This window comes from Sebastes umbrosus, chromosome 1, assembly GCF_015220745.1.
Source record: "Sebastes umbrosus isolate fSebUmb1 chromosome 1, fSebUmb1.pri, whole genome shotgun sequence".
Lineage (NCBI taxonomy): Eukaryota > Metazoa > Chordata > Actinopteri > Perciformes > Sebastidae > Sebastes > Sebastes umbrosus.
In genome coordinates, this window is record NC_051269.1 from 29,623,461 (window position 1) to 29,647,949 (window position 24,489).

Genomic DNA, 24,489 nt, shown 5'->3' on the forward strand with positions numbered 1-24,489 from the left:
AATCAAATAAATCAAATAAATCAAATAAATCAAATAAATTATCAGCTTTGTATTGAAAAATGTAATTAATGCATTTACTTAATTGTGAACCTGGCAACATTTCATCTTCATAAAATAAATAAAATAAAATAAAATAAATAAAATAAAATAAAATAAAAAAAATAAATTAAATAAAATAAATAAAATAAATAAAATAAATAAAATAAATAAAATAAATAAATAAAAATAAACAAAGACAATTAGCAGCTTTGTATTAATTCCTAAAAATAATAATTTGATTTATATATTTACTTTATTGTGATCCTGGCAACATTTCATCTTCATAAAATAAATAAAATAAAATAAATAAAATAAACAAAGACAATTATCAGCTTTGTATTAATTCATAAAAAAAAATATGTATCTGGGCTCAATTGGAAAAGTTGTGGTCATGGCAAAAATAAATAAATAAATAAATGATGTGGTTCGAGCCAGTGGTGGTATCTAGACATTTAATTTTATTTCTTATTCTGTTTTTGGTCAATGGTGCTTTTTATATATAATTATATCATATTTATATATAAACCTATTTTCCACTACTTGTATACATAGCAGTCCTGTTTATTCCTTACCTTTATTTGTCCAGCTTTGTCGTCCTTGTCTCTAGCTGTTATTTCTATTTATGTGTAAGGACATTGAGAGAGATGCATTCAACTGGAGTCAAATTCCTTGTATGTATGTATTTGGCAAAAAAATCTGATTCTGATTTTATGTAACATCACATTTACTCAATTACTGTAGGCTACTTAAGTACCTATTTTCAATTCATTTGACAATTCAGAGGGAAATATAGTACAATTTATTCCAATACATTTATTTGACAGCTTTAGTTACTACTTACATACAAAACATACAATGATGATATATATATATATATATATAAAATAAAATGCATTTCATTTCTATAGAATAAAACTGTTGTAAACTGCTGCTACTTACACATTATGCATCAGTATAAATAAAGTTGGTGTGAGTGTACTTGTGAGTGTGATTAATTCTGTTTTTCTATAAGATTTTTATGAATAAGACCCGATATACACCCCAGGAATGAATTCCTGTCTTATCTTTTTCACTAAAAGAAGAAATAATAAAGATTTGGAAACAAAAAGATTTATAAGGTATTTGTACTTTTTTTATTCAACAAGAAAAAAAAAACAATATTCAAACATATAACAGAGATGGCAATTCATTTAAAACAACAGATCTGGTGACAAAAGAAAATCAGAAAACCACCCTTTTAGTAGGGTCTCAATACTGTATCAGAGTGTACGATTGAATCAAATCAGAAATGACATATTTATTAATAATTTACAATACAGTACAGTACCAATTTCCTGTCTGGCAATGGAACCAGAAAATTGTCTCAATCCCAACAGGTGTTCCCATATTCAGACACTTTACAATACTTTACGATGCAACAAATGATGCAGGACATTACCATGTTTTTAAAACATTTCACCAGAAGCTAGTTTATAACACAGCCAGAAGGTCATATGGAGAAGTACGGCTGCATTCCTGCATTGAGATATGATCAGTGAATGTTGAGTCCTCCCACCATCATTTGTTAACTGCTAAGCATTAACTTTCTGCTGTGAACCCATCAATGGTCCTCCAAAATGTAAAAATATTTTATTATACAGCTTTCACTGTCAACTTTTACGCTTTCAATTACACCTTGGCCCATTTATTTTGTAATTAAGTGCTGGCTCGTTTATTTAAAAAAGGTTGTTGTAGTAAAATTACTATATGTTTTTTTGCACAAATATTTGGTTGTAATTTAGCATGACGAGTCATTTCACACTTCGAACTAGTCATATAAAAAATTAATCATTTTATGCATCTTGCAGTGGAAAAAATATACATTTCCTAAGAAAAATATGAGTCTTTCAGAAAGTATGATGGCACATGCAGAACACAATGGCTAAAAGAAAACAAATTAGATAATATATTACACTACTGTCAGCCTCTCTATACCTCAACCCTACAACACATATTCTCACAATAATGCTAATTGTTTTACCCAATGTAGTTGTGTTGTTCTATTGTTGTTTCTACAACAATGTGAGATTCTTGTATCGCTTTGTAATCGTTTTTTTGACTGGACGGTGTGCTAGAAATCCAACAAAATGAGGCACAGTGGTGAATACAGGAGGCACTGTGGTCATCTGCACAGTAACTATAACATACAAGTTCAGTTCAGTATTTGGTCAACGGAAATGTTTGGTTTATTTATCAGCCCAAACCAGCAGTGAACAGTCAGACCTCTAAAGTTGTTCATGATAGATTCTATTGTTGTTAGGCATTATTTCGGGGTGGCTGTGGCTCAGAGGTAGAGCGGGTCGTCCACCAATCAGGAGATCCGTTTGATCCCCGGCTCCTCCAGTCCACATGTCGAAGTGTCATTGAGCAAGATACTAAACCCTAAATTGCTCCTGAAGGCTGTGCCATCGGTGTGTGAATGAGCATTTAGATTAGAGCCTGATGGGCAGATTGGCACCTTGCATGGCAGCCCTTTGCCATCAGTGTATGAATGTGTGTGAATGGATGAATGTAAAGCGCTTTGAGTGGTCAGCAGACTAGAAAAGCACTAAGATAGAAGAGCCCTGAGATACAATGAACATGTGCTGCTACTCACGATACAACACATCACTTCTCATATTTACTGTACTGTGCACCACAGTGCCAATTTATGACTTTTTTTTCTTTTATATTAATTTCAGAAATTAAATACCAGATTTTTCTGTAACATAATGCACGTTCGCACACATCCCACATCTGCACAAATTTGGCTTAATAAAAAAAAGGCTGATACAACTCCCCCCAAAAAAGCTGAAGCTTAACATTTTAAACCAAACTAAAAATACACTAAAACTTCATACAGGCTAAAGTAGCATTTATAAAAAAATATAAACTACACATAAATAAACACATTTAAAAGAAACTGGCCAAAGCTTAACTAAGAAGGAAATGCAGGAGAGAAAAATCAAATAGAATAATAGAAAATTATTATATTCTAATGTGAGAGAAGCGATAAATAAGAGCCTGTGTGACAGGCTGAGAACCACCGAGTGGATCCGACTCCAAGTACTGCATTCAGCACTGATCACTCATATTAAACTTCTACTATAAAATGTATGACCTAAAATTAATAAATTAGTTAAATGGGAATGTATACATGTGTTGAACACATGTATTATCATTTAGCTGAAAGTTTTAGATACTACCACCAAGGACCACTGAAATAAGGAAATCAAATCCTTCATGGTGGCTTAGATTTAATAATTTACAATTATCAGATTCTTTTTATGACTTGGAAATACAAAGGAAGTACAGACCTCATCTCCAAGAATGGAAATTCCCAGCATCTAAAATAGATGCATAACATGACATAAAACTGTCATTTTCTTTGATATAATATAAAACACAGGAACAAGTGTGACTAATCACACATAAATACCTTATATATTTCTCAAGTGTTATATTTAGATTAAATATATTAAATTATAACAATTTATTAGTCTAATATTAACATCCAGATGAATGTTTTAAATCACTTCATGATTTTATCTGAATGTTAAATAGAATAAAGGGCAGCTGTATTTAATAAAATATTAACATCATGCCGCAGCTTTGGTGTTTGACTTTTCCTTTTTATGAAGAAATCATACAGCATTCATTGGATGTTTTTTTTTTATATTCATGTCAGCTAAACCAAAAAGAAGTTGAAAATATAAAAATAATAAATGAAATTTGCAGCCTAGCGGCCATATTGGAGGCCAACTGTGTCTCTGAACTCCAGACTTTGGCATCTCAACAATGTGGAATAGTGAGTTAATCACAAGATTTCTGAATGGAAAGCGATCATTTCATGACTGCAGTGTCTAGTTGGCAAAACATGATATATTGAACTTTGCGGTGTGATTGTTTTTATCAAAAAAACTTGATGTAGTTTACTGTGTCACAGTCACAAGAACCCAAATCTTTCAGACATAATTAACCATTCTTTGCATAAACATTATTTAGACATTCGCGATGGAGAACATCCATCATTGGATAAGACATCAGTGGGTGAACCACACTGTGTGCTGTAAGGACACTTTAAAAACATGTTAGGCACATAGAGGTGAAGACGAACACGTACTGGCCGAGCTTCAGTGGTCCCACTCTTCAACATCCGCTCACAATGTGTCGTCCTCGTCATCTCTCAACCAGATTATCAGTGTCCATGTCAGTCAGTAAGTATATGTCTGTGTGCCGAGACATCTGAAAGAGAGAGAGAAGAGATGGTTCTATCAGTGAGGAGAGAGTGGCATACAGATGGTTAATCCATCCCATAAATCACCTCAGCATTATCATTCATGAGGACAACCAGAATTTTAAAACAAAAACATTTTCCATATGAATTTGCCACAATTTGTATTGTTCACAACTGATTCTTAACTTGTCATAGAAAATGCATCAGTTATACAATTAAGAAAATACTCGGACCCCACAAAAGTAAAGATTACTTGCTAGCTACACATTGTATTTGTTATGACCTGTGAAAGAATCTGTGTTAGTGCAGCTCATTTTATATTACTCTTCATATTTTTTTTTTTAAGGGAATATTAACCTAGAGACTGCAGATACACAGAATGACAAATGTGTTTAACCGTATATGCAAAATGAAATATGTAATTTTTAATATTAGGAGAATAACATCACAATCAATGCTGTGTTTTGATCGTGGTGAATTGGCAATCAGTTCACAATTTGAATTTGATTGTTTTATAATTACAAGTTAGTTAAGGGTGCTCACCTTGGGTCAAAGTGATACTTTCCAAACTCTACTTTCCTCATTTAATCCTGGAAAATCCTGCAAAAAAGCATTTCTATTGCCTACCATATGTTCTATCAACCTAAAGTCAAAAACAAAAACAAAAATTAATTTGGCCCTTTGACCCTTTAATCTGAGAGGAATGTATAGAATTTAATATTTTAAAAATGTGTAGAAAACCCATTAAAGTTCAACACATCTTGTATATTTGACAATATTCTCACAGGTCAAGTTAACAGTTTACTCTGATGATGCTACATCGTAAGTGGAAAAAACTCCACGTACTGAGCATGATGTAAGTTATCAAGTTAATACTTTATTTACTGCACTAACATCTTTAACAAAACTACCACAAAACAGGAATAATTACTGTATTTTAACATATCATCATCCTGTTCTGTCCATTTTCCAAATATGGGGTTGATTACCTCCTAATATTCAGATTGTTGACTTATTTAAAAACATATAATTCATGAATGAATCCTTATTTATATATTCAGACAGAAGACGCCAACAAATGTCCATATATCCATTATTTCCCATTTATTTTGAACACATGGGGTGCTTTATCCAGTAGCAAGGACAGACACGTATTCATTCAATTCCAAAGAGCAGAAATGAGTGACTGAAGTTTTCTCTGTAACAGTTAAAATGTGCTTTGCCATGCTTGTTTTCTGCCAAGTGAGGTATTCATATGACACTGTATGGAGTAACAGTAGTAATAGTTTGAGAACTCTGAACCAGAGAGCTGCAGCTGAATCTGATCCACCACACAGAAGGTGAACATTTAATACGATAACCTGAGATCGTTACTGCATGAACTGTATGCTTCGCAGTTCATTTCCAACGTATCTGTCAAGACGTACATCTTGGTTGTTGTTGTTGTCCACATATTAAAGGAAAACTTCATCCACAAAATGACCATTTTTATACCAATTACTCACCCCGTGTTACCCTGAATTCTTGAAGGAAAATTGTTTTTTCTCGCATACCTCCACAGAGAATCAAAAAAACAGATAAAAGTCTTGATGAATTGAAGTTAATGGCAAAACTATATCAAAACATACATTTATAAACTCTAACACAACTCGTGCACTATAATCCAAGTCTGGTTTATCCGGCCATATGCTCACTATACTTCCCAAACACACGCATCTTCGCTAAAACCTTACTATTTAAAACACAAAACCAGTCCAGACTTAGATGGACGAGTGGCGCGCCTGCGCAAGCGTGAGACAGTTTATACAAAAGTGTTTTAAATAGTGAGGTTTTAGCAAACCTGCGTGTGTTTGGGAAGTAGTGAGCATACAACTGGATAAACGAGACTTGGATTATACTGCGCAAATTGTGTTAGAGTTTGTAAACAGATGTTTTGCTGTTGTTAAACCTGAATCTCATTTACTTAAATTCATCAAGAATTTACTCTGTTTTCGGATTCTTAGTTCACCGTGGAGGCATGCGAGAAAAACAAGGTTTTCTGCAATAATTCAAGTCAACACGAGGTGAGTAATTGATATACAAATTCAAAGTCATTTTGTGGGTGAAGTATTCCTTTAATATCCACATCAAACTGCTGCTGCTCAACTTCTCTTGTGTTTAGCCATGTTATACAGACTGATAACAAAGCTGTGTGAAGGCAGACTGGGTGTTGACTTTAGTCTCAGCTGTAATCTACGGAGTCTGAGAGCGGAAATGATGGCACTTGTCTTACGTTAAAATATTAGTAATTAATTTTTCCTAAACAAGTTTTAATTCTCTTTGCAGTGGTTTATTAAGTATATCTATTGTTTTAGGAAAACAGGCTATTGACTCCATTATTTACTGGACTTGTGTTAAAAATCTTAGTTTTATTCTAAGTAGAAAATAACAGACATACATTTAAAATTAAACTAACAATGTTGAGAAGGGAGAACAAATAAACATTTCTGAAGTCAAATATAACAAAACTTTTTCCTTCCCATCAGGAAGTCTTAAATGAATCGGTGCAGAGCGCTGGACACACGGTGGCTTCATTAATAGATGCACCAGAATTAGTATAAACATTTTCTACATTTGAATGAATCTGACTGGACTAGATTTTATTCTGAGCTGTGGCACTTTAGGAGTATAATTCACAAAATGACTGCTTTCGAGGGTCTAAAGATAGATTGGACTGTAAAACCCTCTGAGACTAACTTGTGATTTTGGGCTATTTCAGTAATCTTTTTTTTCCCTTTTGTTTCCAGTCTTCCTTTAAACACAGCTTTGTCATGACAAAAACAACAATTATGACTACATTATGTTTAAGCTACCACATGAGAAGTACCTTTCCTTCTCTGCATTGCAGTGTAAAACAGTCACAAAAGTTTTCTTTCAGAAATTATAACCAGACCAGGTGCATTGCAATATGACATATTTATATTACAATACATTTCTATGAGGCTTTTACCCACAGGCAAACAATACTGAATAAAAATGTGGAGTAGAGGCTTATCATGGTTTCACTAAAGAAAAACAAAAAACACCTAAACCAACACCTAAACTCTCACAGTTAAGAAGAGATGAAACAACTCCTGCACAGCGCTACAAACGTATCGTCCTTCTTACTCACTGATAAGATCACTTTAGTATGTTGATTAAGCTGAGTCACTGGCGTCCTGATTATTTAGGCACTAAAAGAGGACGAGGCTGCAATCATATAAAGCTTTACTTGTTTGTCTGCTAACTAGAGTCAACTAATATTTCAAAGGACAAAGTGCTGGAATTAATTTCATGAACCAGTTGGGTCTTGATCACATGAACACGATAGTTTTCATCAGGCTGCACCATTATGTAAATTACCAGGTGAACTCTCGAGCAGACTTTGTCAGACAATAATGGTCCTCCATTCAAGCTAGTGTCAGTCAAATTTGATCTTACGATCCAAGGCTTGTATTTATATATATGTATTTTAAAAAGCCGTCATTCACAGACTTGGTTGTGTTGACCAGATGTCCACTCTGGACATCAAAAGGAGTCACTTTAGCTTCACTGACATGTTAAACAGGAATCAGCTCACAATGTCACAAAGGTTGTTTTTTCCACACAATTATAGGGCTGGATATCATTTGGTGATTGCTGGTACAGATAGTAGGTTTAACATAACTTTCTTGTGAATTATGTGGCAATTCAACACATTCTCATCCCAGCTTAGCACATACTGACGCTTTGTCAGACCCCTTGGCGTCACTTTTCCCCTGCAGTAAACACTTGCTTAGGTTTAGAAAAAAACAACATGGTTGGGCTTAAAACTGCTGCGTTAGTGCAGGGAAAATGTGACGCTGTGAACACGGGACAGCTGACGGCTGATTATAAAGTGAAATTAAAACGCAAGTTACGTAACTCTCTAACAGCGGCCTCTTGGATGAAAGCCTTGTGTTGTTGGACCCATCCACGTCCCCTCCCGCTCAGCCTGTGTCTCTTTCGCTCTTTAATCTACGTCACCACAACACTCTCTCTGTGCGTTTACTGTTGCCGCGGATGGGCTTACATTGTAGTTAATGGAAAGCCCGAAGCGTCTCATACCGACTCTAAAGGGTGCCTTGTGTGGCAGTATCGAATGCCGACGACCGTGACAAAGCGCCGGTATTTGACGCCCTGGGAATGAGAACGGGCTTCTTTAAAAATATGAATTATTAGATGCAAAAATCCAGTGAATCAAACTGCTACAGAGACGGTACACTAAAATGAGATAAGACAAGGTGTTGAGGTAGACTGAGTGGAAATCCTAACAGAATGAGCATCACCTCCTTCCACCAGGACACTGGGAGGTCATCAAGGTAAGAGGGAGTGCATGATGCAGCTAGCATTAATACTGTAAATGTCTCAGGGAATACCAGAAAGAATTAGAAAAAAAGATGTAAAAGACTACTACTTTAGGTAGATAGTTTAGTTCTTACGTAATGGAAACAATGGCAAAAATAATAAAGAAACAGCTTCAACAGCCATGCTGACATTGGTTTGTTTTTTGTGAAGATCAACAGCACATTGGGCGCTGGATTTTGTTGAGGCTGTATTACATGTTTCCTCTGTGCTGCTCTGCTTCGCCTACAGGCAGGAAAACGTAGCTGAGTGGTTGCAGAGCATGCCATACAACCACAACAGGGTTCCATGACAATGAGTTTGATTCCAGCCTTGGGACCTTTGTTGCAAGTGATCATAACCCTCTCTCTCGCTCCTCCATTTCTACACTGACCGCTGTCAAATAAAGGTGAAAAATGCCCCCCCCAAAAAAAGAAAAAGTTTACGTAAACCAACTTGTGGTCTTGTTAGATGAATTATGATTTTTAGAACGTCTGTGTAAAACCTTTAACTGATATCCTCCGTAATCCTCCTCATGATGACCAAAGTACGTGAAAACACAGAATGTCTTCACAAAGATGGGGTGAAAATATAAGCTGAGATGCTATAACATTATATAAAACATTAGGAAAATCTTGTCTAAAGATGTACATGTAGTGGGTTAATAATCATTAGAGTTACATGTCGTATAAACCACTCATGTCACAGTATGTTGCTTTACAAGCACAGGTGATGCACAAGTGTTGCCTTTGAGGATTGTAACAATTATTGATTTGCCAAATGATGTATATATATTTCCTCATAAGTCTTCTCAAGCAGCCAACACTGGCCTTTCTGTGCTGTGTACTATCATTTTGGTTCATTGGGTACCTAAATGGCACCAAATCCTGATACCCAGCCCTGCACAAAATAAACATGTGTCATTAGCAGAAAAAGTGCTTTCAAGACCCTACATGATCTAGAAAAGTCTTGGTTGAGTACAGGGCTCAGTGTCTCCAAGAGGAAAGAGGAATGCTGGTGGTTATTGTCCTGTTCGGCTCTAGGAGTCGTACTCAGACTGCTCCTCTATCAACACAGCAGGTCGATTGCTTACCCTGCTGCCAAAGTCCAGGCAGGAAACCCCCAAAGCAACCAAAAGGTGCCATGCCTGCAGACAACAACACAGGAGAGAGGAGTCAAGACACAACCGGGTTTGTGCACACTTATGCATGAAATATGTTTTTTCACTAAAACAATGCTGAGACAGACAGTTTAAATACACGGAGCAGTTCATTTCAAAATGAAACCAAAGATTACTCCAACATTGAAAATCTTACAAACAAATAATATTTATTGTATTTGATACAGAAAAATGACCAATATTTTTTCTAATATCTGTATCTTCTTTTAATTGAATTTTATCAACTATACTGGTCATGCTAAAGGGTAACTTTGGTATTTTTTAACCTGCACCCTATTTCCCATGTTTTTGTGTCGAAGTGACTAATTGGGACAACAAATGTTTAAATTGGTCCAGTATTGAGGGATAACGCTGTAACTGGCAGCCGCTAAATAGGCTGCAATACAATCATATCGGGCAATTCCTCCCCGTCAATGTACATACACTAAAGGTGCTTGTTTTTGACAATGACAGGCTCAGATTGTTATCATAAGTGCCTGACAACATTATGGAAAGGACCCTACAGAGAAATTAAACATTTTTCTTGCTTTTCGCTTTGTTATTGTGTCATGTGACTTGTCGCCAGAAGACAACAGTGGAAACGTGAGTGAGAGTTGGAGAGAGGAGGTTTTTTAATAACTCCGCTCAGCCTGTGCATTAACACCACAGGCCACCACAGGGGGGCAGCGACATACATAAAATCTGCCTTGGCGAATGCACTTCTAGTTAAGTGTGAAGTTACGTTTATCAGTGATTTGATTTACTTGAATTGTTTTTGTTTGTGCTCACACTTGTCTGCACCGTACTGTGTGTGTGTTCTCATAATTAGAAATTCAAGTATGATGTACGAATGTATTTATTGAAAAACACTCCTACAAGTTAGTTTGAAAACTTGGGTATTTAAAAAAAAAAAAAAAAAGTTTGTTTCCTACAAGTTATTTATTCATTTTGGTGCATTGTGGTTATTGGTAAATCAGGTAAAAAGCTAACTAGGTAGACAGCACTTCCATAGGTACTGTACTCTTGTGTCGCAAGATATTAAAGAGCAACAGACTGAAGTTAAATAAGACTAATTTAAACTTAGTAACAAGTTTATACTACTGTACTTTGTCACAGAATCATTATCTGCATTAACAAATGTTACAAAATGTCTACTAAAGCCAAAAGGTGTCTGAGAAATCAATGTAATGTTGCAGTAATTTGACTCACCAGGTAGCCTACAAAGCACAGATAGGCTACGGAGAGCAGCGCAGCGAAGACGTAGAGCAACACGCTGTTCAGCGCCGTTACGTAAACCACCACGAAGTACATGTTGATTGCACAAACCACCAGGATGACGATGCCTCCGGAAATCTTCCAAACCCTAAAGAAACAGGCAGTTTATTTAGACCATTGAGAAATAATATTTCTTTTCTCAAATTAACATTCTGCTGGAAATATTTCCTTCTAACAGTAACACTACTGAGTAAATTCCTAGTTTGTGTAACTCAATCTTGGCCTGACTAAAAAACATTGGATTTTTTTTCCATAAACAACACCAAACTAAATAATCGGCCTACAGTAAATGACGGAAAAGGGAGGAACGGTTGGTGGAGGAACGGTTGGTAAACATTGCAGTTAAAAATAAAGTTGTCTGGAACAGAGTCACTCGCATGACCATGAGCAAACAAGTTGCATTTGATTTGGCAATGAATAACCAACACAAACCTCCACCACAAAAAATTCACCAACTGGCTGTCAACACGAAAGAGATCACACTTTTCACTTCCTCAGTTTCAAGTTGAATCGACATTGATGCTAAAAAACATCCTCAAAATACAGAATCAGGAATTAATGATAAAATGTTTTACAAATATCACTCACATTCCGTTTGCAAAGTCGTTCATTATGGACGTCAGACTGGTGAAGGTCAGAATTGGGATCAAAGCAAATGGAAGCTGTGGAACAGAAAGAGAAGTCATAGTGAATAGTTGAACAGTATTATGTACTATAGGACAGAGAAAGAGTAGGTTAATGTTAAAGACTGTTTTTTTTGTGAGGGCTTTCTTAAATAATTCATCCTTACCTGCATGCTTTGAAGCACGTTGAGGAAGTCGTTCATCCCTGTCAGATGTTCAACATCCTGAAAAATGGCTACCAGCAGTGTAGGCGTGATGGCGATGGAGCGGGTCAGCAGCACCCGCGCAAAACGGGACCACCGCAGGTTCAGGAAACCCTTCGCAAACAAAAAATAAAAACATGAGCATAGACACTTCTCTTTTTTTTTACCCATCATCAGGTACATAACCAGTAGGCCTTCTTACCTCCATAACAAACTGGCCAGAGTAAGTGCCTGTCATGGTGGAACTCTGTCCAGCAGCCAGGATGCCGATCGCCCAGATGTAGAGGGCTGCAGGGCCAAAGAAACAGCCCAGGACCACTCCCTGAGCAGACAGAGAAATAAATGATCTATCAGACATATATCTAAGAGACAGAGAGATGGGGATTTTAAGTTTAAATTCTCTAAAGTCTCTAGTAACATGTGCTGAGTCCAAAATTCAAAGGATATATACATAGTAAACATTATGTGTAACTGAAGCACATAGTGGTAGAATTTATTGTTAATATTACTAACTGCAAAAAAAAACAGCACTATACAGATTAGTATAGAACATAATGTATACTATAATAACAATTACTATGTACTATGGAATTGGGACACAGCTTAAATGTCTGCAATGAAAAGGTCTACAGGTAAATGTGCTGTGTCCCTATTCAATATCACATAATTAACTGTATGAATAGTATAGAATTGTACCAAAATAAATATGCTGTTTTCTACTAACAGGAAGTGATGTAATATTTCCTCACACATCAATACAACTGGGATTCATTGTTGTTGTGCTGATGATCAAACATACCCCTTTGTAGATGTCCACCTCCAGTGTGTCGTTGTTGAGAGGGAAGAGATCTGTGTGAGGGCTGCCGGTTGCATTGCACTTTGCATTCTGCAATCAGGGACACAAACACACGATAAACTGCAACTTGAGTCTCTGGACAGTGAAGTGTGTCAACAGTACTATTTAGAAACAATTATTATGCTGTGTTTTAGCTTCAGCAGTAAAGAGGAATTGATTCTTCATACAGTATACCCACCATTTCAATATTCGTTCTATTGTAGAAAGCCTGAGCAAAGATCGCTACGACGAAGACGTTGATGAGGAAGGAGATGAAGAGAGCGATAGTTGACTCGATGAAGAAGTACTTGTTGGCTTCCTTTACTTCCTTCTTATTTTTGCGATCAATTTCCCGAGACTGGTACATGAGGAAATAAACAGAATAACAACTTTAATCAAACACCCAAGGTCTGCTTTAAGAATGTTTTAAAAATGGCATTCATACTCCTGAGTTTATGGTATAATATATACTGTGTGTCAAACACTGATAATTAGGCTGTAACTTTTCTAAATCGTATAAGAAATATGGATGAAACTCTTATAGATAAAAGTCAAGTTGACAGAAACATTTATTTAAAAATTTACCTGCAGGCCAATCTAAACTTCTAATCTAATAATCGAATAACCGGTTTCTGTGATTGTCAAGAAATTCCTCTGGGAAAAAAACCCGATAAATTCTTTGGGTTCTTCTAAAGTCAGTGACAAGTTCTTAATATGTCGTAACAATTATGTTCCACGTTGTTCATAAAAAAACTCTTCACTGATTGCTATGATTCAAGCTGTCAAATTACTTTTAACAAGACAGATTCCTGTTTCTCTAATATAAAACAAATATGCTTCTAACCTTGACCAGCGCTGAGTGCAGGTAGATGTTGTGGGGCATAATGACGGCGCCTACGATTCCAACCGCCTGCTCCAGCTGCACCGGCCCGCAGTCGGCACAGTAAGGTATGAACATTCCCTTCAGCAGCTCCCCTTGATCTGGTTTTACCAGCACGTACTGCAGACAGGCAAAACAGAGTCAAACAAGTCACATGGTGCCATGAATGTCTTGACAAAAATTCTATCAGCTGTCAACAAACTATTATTAACTACTATTATTACTATACAAATTATATTGGAAATTGGTACGGGACTTTACCTCATAACCAAAGCTCACAGCCATTACGGTGATGAGAAAGCCAAAGAAAGCTTCAAGTTTCCTCAGGCCTACAAGGAGATACAAACTGTATCAACACTGGGATGCACAGCTTTTTTAGACATTGATTAGATAATTAAGTGATGGTGTATCCATACCGTATTTATCTAGAAATAGGAACACAAATGTGTCTGTGATGGTGATGAGGACTCCTGCCCACAGTGGAATCCTGGAGGAGAAAGAGAAGAACTACAGTAACTCTTCACCATTACAGACATGTACTCTTTGTAAATCTCAAAAAATGTTTGCAGGCACTTTTTATGGACAAGAGGTGAAGACGGTACCTGCCCACAGAGAGAAGGTTGAGTGCTATGGCACAGCCAATGACCTCCTGCATGTCTGAGCCAATGATTGCGAGCTCCACCATCAGCCAGAGGATGACCCGAGGAACCTGAGAAAGAAAATACATTTAAAATACAACCAGAGAGTAGCAGATTATATCAGTGAGAAAAGTTTAATCATCTCTTTAGAAACTCATATATCATGTTGGCTTCTCATCATTCAACAATATTTAAGAATACGAAATCAAAAATGGTCTTAAATGTCTTATTGACACTCTTATTTTACAAATACAGTCCCACGCATTAAAAAAAGTTAATGTACAACAAGAAAAGGGAAGTTAAGATGGGTAATGGGAGTGGGGGATGCTCACTGTGGGATATTGGCGGTTGCAGACTTCAGCCAGGTGCATCCCAGTTACGACACCGAGGCGAGCAGCTAACCTCTGCAACAGCAGCCCGATGATGGTGGCACCAAGGAGAATCCACAGGAGCTGAGACAGAAAGACAAAATCATTCCTATATGGGAGTTTTACTTCGAAAGACAAAATTTAAATAATAGCTGCCTGCATACATTTTGGTATCCGTTATGCTCTAAAGCTGACATTCAAAACTGGCATTTCTTTTTTTTTTTGTGATCACATTTGATTGTTTTTAAGATATGCATTGGAAATTATTATCAATAACAACAAAAAATACATAGTTCAATACAAAATATGAATCGAAAATAATAATAATAATAATAATAAATACACCCCCCCCAAAAAAATAAATAAATAAATAAAATAAAAAATAAAATATAAATTAATGGCTACTTCACTAGCAAGAGACAATACTGTATACTGTATGACCAAAAGCCATTTTAACTACAAAATAAAATAATTACACTTTTAGGAAAAACTGAAGATATATCTACAGTATATGTGTGAGGCAAACAGCAAAAACCTGCGGAATCACTTCCTCAAATATGGAGTGAAAATATAGATACCAATCAAAATGATACTGTATAATGGTTCATGGTTTGTCCTAAATCCAAATCCTTTATACAGCAAAGTAACTGGCAGAACAGCCATGTTTTGTTTGGATGTCTAGATTAACATGTTTTTATATAAATCACCTTAAAGCCAGCTTTAGCTCCAGACTGCAGGTCAGACTCGATGTTCCCTGGATCCAAGTACGCAATACTCATCAAAAACCCGGGTCCAGTGAAGGCCCAGAGTTTACGGAAACTGAACACCTGAATAGAGAGACAGCAGAATTTTATCATTATTACTCATATTGTAATTTGATTAATAAATTGTTCCTAAGCTAACAAATTCTAATAAACAAGGGTAAAGCATTATACTTGATCTTTCAAATTGATAATCACAGCTACATGCACATAACTACATGTGAACCAACATCTCAATCAGTTTTGCTGCTTATTATTCATGAAACGGTGGCAGTGAGTCAGTACCTGGTTGACATTGTCGGGAATGGGCACCTTCTCTTCAAAGTATGTGGAGAAGGGTTCGTCCTGGGCCACTGGTGAGGCAGGAGGAGAGATGGTGCTGTACTGGTTTGTCTGGACTCCATTCTCCTGGGGGGAGTCCTCTAACAAAACCACACAGAAGAAAAAACAAATTTAGTGATGAGAGAGAGTAAGACTTACATAGACAAAGAAGAAGTTATGTATTGCTGGAACACTTATACTGTACGTCTTTCCATCAGTTGCCAACCACAGATACAGTATCTCAGGAACTCAGGTGCTATTACAGAATTAATTATTATTATTTGTTTTACCTGGAGCTCATTTCTGTACTTCTGAACGTCATTCTGATTGTTATGATAATCTTTCACTGACCCGTTCAATTGCTGAGATTTGGGGACGTAGCACAATCACTACAACAATTTGCAGTTGGCCATGCAACATGATTCGAGTAATGTTATTATATATTATGGCACCTGCAATGTATTGACAGCTTGGTGGGAAAACCTAAAGTAGCTGGATGCAAAAAAAAAAAAAGCATCTTTGCCCCATAAAACCTTTTGGTCTCATGTGAAGAAAGAATCATTTCTATAGATCTGCTGTGCTACGAGATTAATACTTTTGCAACAGCTTTGTGCCACAGGTAACCGAACTCTCCAAACACTCGTAAACTTTTCTTCTCTCTTTGATTCTCAAATTTTACTGCAACGGTAATATTTGCTTAAAAACAAAGTGGGATCTGACTAAACTGATGTTCTTTTACCTGCTAAAGAGAGACCTGTAAGGTTTTATGTTTGAGCAGAGATGCAGGAGATACTTAAGGAACATCAACAGCCATTAAAAAATAAACCAACCCGGCATTTCAAGCTTTAGTAATAACTTTTTACAAGGCATTAAACACAGCTTTATTAACTCTTTACTCTGGAAAATGTTTAAACCAGAGTCTCTAAGACTTGTCTGTACAGCAGCTTTAATGCATACACTTAAAGATTAAGCCATATGTACCAGTTTAATGACCAGAAGCAACCATTGGGAACATGTCACTGCTGATAAGATAAAAACAATTCAACCTCGATTCCCTCAACCTCAAAACCTCTACATGATAGACTGATTCAGTTTAAGACAATTATGTACTCAGTCAATATTAACTAAACTAAGATCACACACAAAAACTGTTCCAAGACTTTGTTATTTACCATTTCTGACAAATTATACCAGTAAATAATGTTTAGTACTCACTGAGTTTAGACTTTTCCATTTCCAACTCACTGCTGATCCCAAAGTCCACTGTTCTCTAACAGTGACTCTGCTTTATATGACCCAGCCTTAATCATCAATTTTTTTTTGTCATTAGATGTCACGACATTCTGACATCACTTTTCTAAAAATGACCATCGAACAGAGAGAAGTAAAGAACGCACACACTTGCCAAACTTGCGCGTGGGAGCTGTCAATAAAACACAACCCCAAGCACAAATAATACTCAGAGTGACCCACTTCCCTTTTAACGAGTCATACAAGCAGTAATAAAGTTCACAAAAGAAGCATGAGAATTAACAGCATTCGGATTCTTAAATAATTCTAAGGAATAAAGACAATAAATCTTGTCAGAGTATGAGTTTTCAAAAGTTAAACCATGGCACTGACGTTACATCTTCTATGGGTTACATGCATCCAAGACAAAATGTACTTAAGTAAAATAATGTTTTAAGCTGCTCTGTCAGTGTCGGCATGCACTCTGGCACAGAATGTGTATTGCTGTAAGAGTGTTTAACGCTGGAGAACATGGCAGGTGTGTCTGTAATGTGATGGTCATGTTTCTGTTATCTTTAAGCAGTTACCTTCCAGGAGGTCTCCGTCTTGCTCGGCCTTCATCAGGGCAGGCTGAGGGATCCCTGGGAACTAGAGGGATGAATATCAGCCTCCCTGGAATAAGACAACAACAGTTATATAATCTGAAGGAGCATGACTGTTGAGGGTAAAACAGTAATTATCATGTTAAGTGACGCTTTGCTCTCTAAAACAAACAAGTATTGAGATAAAAAGGTTTTGTGTTCCTCTGTTGGATTGCCAAAAAAAACAACTTCAGGCGTTTTCACAATAAGCACCTTGAACACGAGACATGACTGTGCAACATTTTAGTGTTCTTTTCCCCAAAAACAAGATTAAAATTCACGAGTCACAAAAATGACTCAGCAACATTTACAGCATGTGAAAGGTTTCTTCATTAACAAGAACACAAACAGGAAACCTTGACTGGCACTGGAGTTTCACTTCCACCACATGTCTCCTTCCTCTCACACTCAGCTTCACAGAAACATCGCTACTTCTTAACTTACCACCCAAGAGATGAAATACAGTCCAGCGAGACAATAGGATTTTATAACACCACGTTGTGTGAGACAGAGAGTGTAGCCCCTTCCCCCTTGAAAGCACATGACTACAGGATCATATGAGGCAGCAGACACAGCAGCGTTCCCAACAGTCACAGTTTCCATCTTATGGTGTGGTGCTCTGAGTAATTGGCATTATCAAAGTGATAAGGTCCTTGGTACATTGCTCAGTAGCAACAAATGATTTAACAAGATTAGCATTTGACTAATATTATTAGTTACCACAACCACAAATACCCCAAAAAGAATCATGTAAAAATTAATCAACTTGCTCTTTTTACCACAAGGTATAAAGTTTTACTGATTTGGAAAATGACTGGACTTTTCTACAAAAAAAAAAAGTGTTTTTTCCAACAATACATTTACTTACTATATGACTCTACTCCACCCACAAAATATCAATAGTCCATATCTTTTGAAACTGTCTGTGCTCTTTCTTTTTCTAAAACGCTTATGTTGACAAGCTGTGCAGTTACACGCAGCTTGCTGAATATGAGTAAATCTCTACACACTTGACACTTTTTCTCAAATCACGATGGGAAATCTTTTTTAAAAATAATTTATGAACCAGATTTAACAGTAAATTTCAAGCATGTTGGGGACCTTATGAAACTGTCTTGGATGCCGGATCTGGCCACTGGCTTAGCTGTTATATATTACTATGCCGCAGGACACTTCAGTTTCCTGCATCTCTTAAGACACTGGCTTATTTGTCATGCGTCCTCATGTGGCAGCAGTCAGCAGTCACAGTTGGTTAATGAACACACTGGAAATTTCAAAATATTCTATTATTGTGTACACTCATTGTAGCTCATAAAGACACGATCAAAAACAAACCAGCTATGATCCTAAACTAGGACACATTATCCTACTGTTTAATACCATCGGCATTGTTGCAGGCACACATGATGACGGAAGATTCGGGTGCATCAGGTTGCTCCAATCATTTCCCACAAACTCAATCAAGTCCTGACAACTCTCCTAAATCTCCAAATGACCATGTGTCTCACACACCGAAAGAACGTAATTATTATTATTCATTCATGCCTTCTTAGTGAGATTATACTAAGGGGAGGTATACCTGTGATTCACTGGCCTCACGGGGAAAGATGAAATACTTCTGTATGTTGAAACCCGTAACTAAATGACTGTCTCATCCCTGTTAAACACGACCTTCTAATAACACTTTATTCAGTCAGCCTTGTCACCTTGTTGCAGGGCTCAACATAAACAAGTATTTCATCTTTACCTGATCGCAGGTTTACTTCCCCCTAGTTTAATCTCACTATCCAGGCATGAAAAAAAAAAAAAAATAACATCTTTTGTGATCTCACTTTGATATTGTTGATCATAACTTGTTATGCCTCCCACATGTCTCACAGTATGTTTGCCTGATGAGGATCTGTATTCCAACCAAAACAGTGCTGTTAATTAAGACTACAAAGGAGATTCCAGTGTATAGGTATTTACTCTGCTTTTCAGTTGACTGCCTTTGTCCTAGCACCTGGTTGAAGAATCTGTCAAGTTGGTCCGGTTTTGCTTTTGATCAACCTACAGGAGCTTTATTTTCTATGTCGATAATCTTATTACAGACCCATGTCACTTTGTTTTGAACTACTAGTGTCTCGAGACATAATCAGGCTCTTTATGCACACTGTGCTTCAAGTGTGACATTAAAATACTACACCTCAACACATTCACTATCTACCTCACACCAATACAAATGTAACTACAGACGAATAATTCTTTCTTTAGTCTACTATCATATTTATCTGCGCTACTTAGGACATATCGGTTTTGTACTGGTTCTAGCGTGACCTGGACTCCGGTCCTGGATTGTGTAACTGCCTTTTCATGTGTCAGCACTAATCTTTTCCATGCTCCACGGGCAACCACGGGTATGTGGTGATAAAAGAGATTTAGACTCTGACAAAGTTTCCCAGCAGCTAAGAAGTTGGTAAAACTGAATCCATATAATATCCTAAACATTATTCAGTGACAGCACCAGTATGAAGTTCAGCTATTAAAACGTATACGTCATCAACTACATGATTCATTTTAACTTTACAAAATGTTGTAAGGTTGGATTGGCCAAGGTTGTAATGTGGTAAGAAACCCCTCCATTCATCCGACTTCCCCAAAAAGCCTTGGCCTCAACGAACACCGTAGAGGCCTAATCTGCACAGAACAGCTTTTACAATCACTACATCTATGACAACTCCCAAACTGGCAACTGATCTCTAATGTTACACCCCTCGAATTATGGGCATTGCAGGCTTTTAGAACCAAAAAAATCTCAACAAAATAAATATCAAAGAAAACTGATTCTAAATGTTAAGCAAGAATCCTATATGACAAACTATAATATCTTCCTGAATTAATACTGAAGAATTAGCTAATAATGTTATTGCCTGCGGCAACTCAGAACAAACATCTTTATAATTTTCAAATGAGGACTCCACAAAAATATAAGTCCCTCCACGTCCAACGCCAATACAATAAACATTCAGCTGCTATGAAGGTTAAAAGAAGAGTCATCTCTGGCTCTGTCTAAACAGGAAATCAGATATTAAAAACATTTGACTCTTGCAAAAACTGGTCTGTCAAGAACATGCACACACCTCAAACATAGTACACATACAGCCATGTATGCCAGCTTGCTGTGGTGCCCAGCTTGACTTAAAGTGACTGGTTTCAAAGATCCAAACACAAATAATATGAGCTGTCATAATAGTAAATCCAATATTTATTTCAGGATGCATCAATCACGTTTTATGGAACACCAACTTTCCTTTCTTCATGCAAGTGACAAGTGGCATATTTATCATGGCAGCTATTTTGTTTACAACTGACTTCATAGTAAGAGCTGTGACTAGAGATAGCCATTAGATAGTTAACCTTTATAGGCAGATTCAAGGTATGTGAGAGGTGGTCGCAAATAATTGTTTAATACACAATTATGCCTGTAAACCCTGTAGCACTCAATAAACTCAGTTTTGTTCTCCTGTATACTGAGTATTGTATAAGGAGAGAATGACATGAAATTCTACCTTGAATGAAAATAAGTTGCGCTACATTTTGTTCAAACGTTGCTGTAAAAACTGGTATTTGTTTTCCCGTGCATCACATCTACTGCATTCATTATTTCCCAAAGGTGGTGGACAAATTTCAGCAACTAACACCTTAAACTTCACTGATGATTGGATTAGTCTATGGCTGTCAAATATCCTACTTTAGAAGAGTTGGAGGTTTCCCAGCACAATACAATGAAGTAAGGAAAACAATCTTAATGGGTAAAAACTCCAGCAACACTTGCAGTATTAAGAACAGCAAGTTGTCATAATTATAATACAAGAACAAGTAGTTGTTTGGAGCATTGCTGGAGTTTTGACCCTTTAGGATGCTTTTCATTTTCCAGGCACTTTGCAAGTAGGTTCTTATTGATTTCTCTGAGGTATATTCACCATGGAAGACCATTACAACGGTGATAAGTAAGCCAGCATTATTTCTCAAGGTCTAGTAAATTACTGTAAAGAAAATCTTACTCTGATTGAATAAATGTGTAATTTCTGTGATATTGTACAGCTCAGTTGTATATGGTGAATCTGAACAACTGTAATGACGATGATGTCATTGTTAATGGGTCAAAGTGTCACCTGATGACTTCATCAATTCAGGAAGTTGCTCTGATTTCCAGCTTAGACACGTGAATCAAAACGTTGATTTTACTGCTCACAATTATGGATTTTGAAACACCTGATTGTGCAACACACCGGTGTATTGTCAGAATGCAGTTTGACAGCAATTAAACCTTAGTACAAGTCACTCTTGTAATGCTGAAACAGTGTCAATTAATTTTACAAACTCACAGAGTAAGTAGGAAGAAGTAGTAGTAGTGGTTGTAGTGGTAGTGGTAGTGGTGGTAGTGGTAGTGATAGTTGTAGTAGTGGTAGTGGTAGTAGTAGTGTTAGTGGTGGTAGTGGTAGTGGTGGTGGTGGTAGTAGTGGTAGTGGTGGTGGTGGTAGTAGTGGTAGTGGTGGTGGTGGTGGTGGTGGTGGTGGTGGTAGTGGTGGTGGTGGTGGTAGTGGTAGTAGTAGTGTTAGTGGTGGTAGTGGTAGTGGTAGTGGTAGTGGTGGTGGTGGTAGTAGTGGTAGTGGTGGTAGTGGTAGTGGTGGTGGTAGTGGTAGTAGTGGTAGTGGTAGTGATAGTTGTAGTAGTAGTGGTGGTAGTGGTAGTAGTGGTGGTAGTGGAAGTAGTAGTGGTAGTGGTAGTACTGGTAGTAGTGGTAGTGGTAGTGGCAGTAGCAGTAGCAGTAGTAGTAGTAGAAGTAGTAGTAGTAGCAGTAGCAGCAGCAGTAGCAGTAGTATTAGTAGTAGCAGTAGCAGAAGCAGTAGTAGTAGTAGCAGTAGCAGTAGCATTAGTAGTAGCAGAAGCAGTAGTAGTAGTAGTAGCAGTAAGGAGCTAACCAGACCTTTTTAATGTTTGACCTCTCGTCCTGATAACTCAGCTTCATGGTGATGTGGCTACAGCTGAACCAACTAGCTATAAATAAACCCAAGGCTACCCGCTGAATAACCTTGTAGATACATGAACCACCGGATCAGCCTTCATCACATTCAAACCCTTCCAACAAACCCTGGTGATAATGTAAACCCTGGTGCGCCAACACCAACACCAACACCAACACCAACACCAACACCAACCATGTCTACCTACTAACAGTAACAGTGTGATCGAGCTAACAAGTTTCCATGAGATGTGAGCTAGCTGTCTGTCTGGATCTCTGCTAATGTTACCTCTTATCAAAGTATGAAGACGTCCTTACCTGGGTATTCTTTATGGGAGGGTTAAATAACAAGGCTGTGTTTTGACGATTAAAGCAGCTGTTAAACGGACACCATGAGTGTAAGTGTTGAAGTCAGCTAAGTAGAAACGTTATCAAGCTAAATTCAGGAGAAGTCGTGTCTTTCCATGTCAACTGTAAGTTCAAGACTCACTGCGCATGCGCACTAATACGACTGTTCTGATTGGTCAATGCGGGTGAGCTGTTTCTTTTTGTCATTCGCCCTGGGTTTAGCCTGTCAGGCGTCGCCCTGGGTTTAGCCTGTCAGGCGGTGCTGACAGCAAAAACTATTAAAGGTCCCATATTATGCTCATTTTCAGGTTCCTACTTGTATTTTGGGTTTCTACTAGAACATGTTTACATGCTGTAATGTTAAAAAAATATATATTTTCCTCATACTGTCAACCTGAATATGCCTGTATTTACCCTCTGTCTGAAACGCTCCGTTTTAGCGCATTTCAACGGAATTGCAACGGAATTGTGTTGCTAGGCAACAGTTTGGGTCTATGTTTACTTCCTGTCAGTTGATGTTATTTACATACACTGCAACAGGAAATAAACTGGGACACATTTAGAATGTGTACGTTTAAAACCGTGAAATGCTCTAAATATTGTATATTTGTGACATCACAAATGGACAGAAATCTTGACGGCTTGTTTCAAACGCATAATTTCTGAATTTCGGATGTGTGTGTTTCTCCGTATATTGAGCGTTTTGATAGTTTAACAGTATTTATAAAGAACTTAAACCTGCTTTATAATATAAAATACATGAAAATCTCTTTCAAAACGTTTTAGAATATGGGACCTTTAATGTTTTCAAGAAAGAAATGGAACTATATATTAAGACAATGTTCTTCCATTTTAATGTTTATATTTAACTCATATTATTTATATTTATTTGCTTTTATTAACCCCTGGCATATTTTGTGTTTTATGTTACTTTTTTAATTTCATTTTATGTTTGTTTGTTTTTATTCATCTCTTCATTTCCTTTATATGTATTGTTTACCTATGTATCAGTTTAATTGATCTTTGTATTGTTCACAAAATTAAAATAATGTCTATTGGAAAAAAAAACCCCATAAATTTAACTGTAAGAATAAGATTTCACTTTACTAAGTGTAATATATATATTTTAAATTAATTCAGACTTTCAGATTCTCACAAACAGTCGTTTTGGTCACATGAGGTTGGCATGGGTTACCAGTGGGGTTACCATGGTTACGCGTCTCCAACCCATGGATGTATTTAAGAGAACGACGTAAATTACAGTTCAGTGCGTCCGAAAAGATACGTACTGCTGTTTATTCACACAAAAGTAAGTTGAACGATAGTAAACCTGTTGTTTACATGTAGTTCATAGTATGCGATTGATGTGATTTCGGACGAAGCCTAATGCACTTAAAGGTCCCGTATTATAAAAAAGTGAGATTTTCAGGTTTTTTTATTATAAAGCAGGCTTAAATCCTATATAAATACTGTGAAAGTATCGAAACACTCAATCCACAGGGAAATTCGCACAGCCCGTATTCAGAAA

The 24,489-nt window shown here is 36.9% G+C and overlaps 1 protein-coding gene across 3 annotated transcripts; it reads right to left on the reverse strand.

Annotated features, from left to right (window-relative positions):
• Positions 1–1,148: 1,148 nt before the first annotated feature.
• Positions 1,149–23,123, reverse strand: LOC119494441 (natural resistance-associated macrophage protein 2-like). Of its 3 annotated transcripts, none has more exons than XM_037780723.1 (17): positions 22,932–23,123; positions 17,555–17,639; positions 15,702–15,838; positions 15,363–15,482; positions 14,620–14,739; positions 14,252–14,358; positions 14,066–14,136; positions 13,911–13,978; positions 13,614–13,769; positions 12,969–13,127; positions 12,734–12,820; positions 12,137–12,256; positions 11,899–12,048; positions 11,697–11,770; positions 11,043–11,196; positions 9,768–9,821; positions 1,149–4,302 (listed from the first exon to the last, which is right to left on the reverse strand). In XM_037780723.1, exons 2-17 carry the CDS (start codon positions 17,586–17,588, stop codon positions 4,237–4,239), a joined length of 1,677 nt encoding a protein of 558 aa, XP_037636651.1. In that variant the 5' UTR covers positions 17,589–17,639; positions 22,932–23,123; the 3' UTR covers positions 1,149–4,236. The 3 variants fall into 3 exon arrangements, with proteins under 3 accessions (XP_037636651.1, XP_037637359.1, XP_037638172.1); XM_037781431.1 differs by lacking the exon at positions 22,932–23,123 and adding an exon at positions 18,053–18,109; XM_037782244.1 differs by lacking the exons at positions 17,555–17,639; positions 22,932–23,123 and adding an exon at positions 16,953–17,080.
• Positions 23,124–24,489: the final 1,366 nt, after the last annotated feature.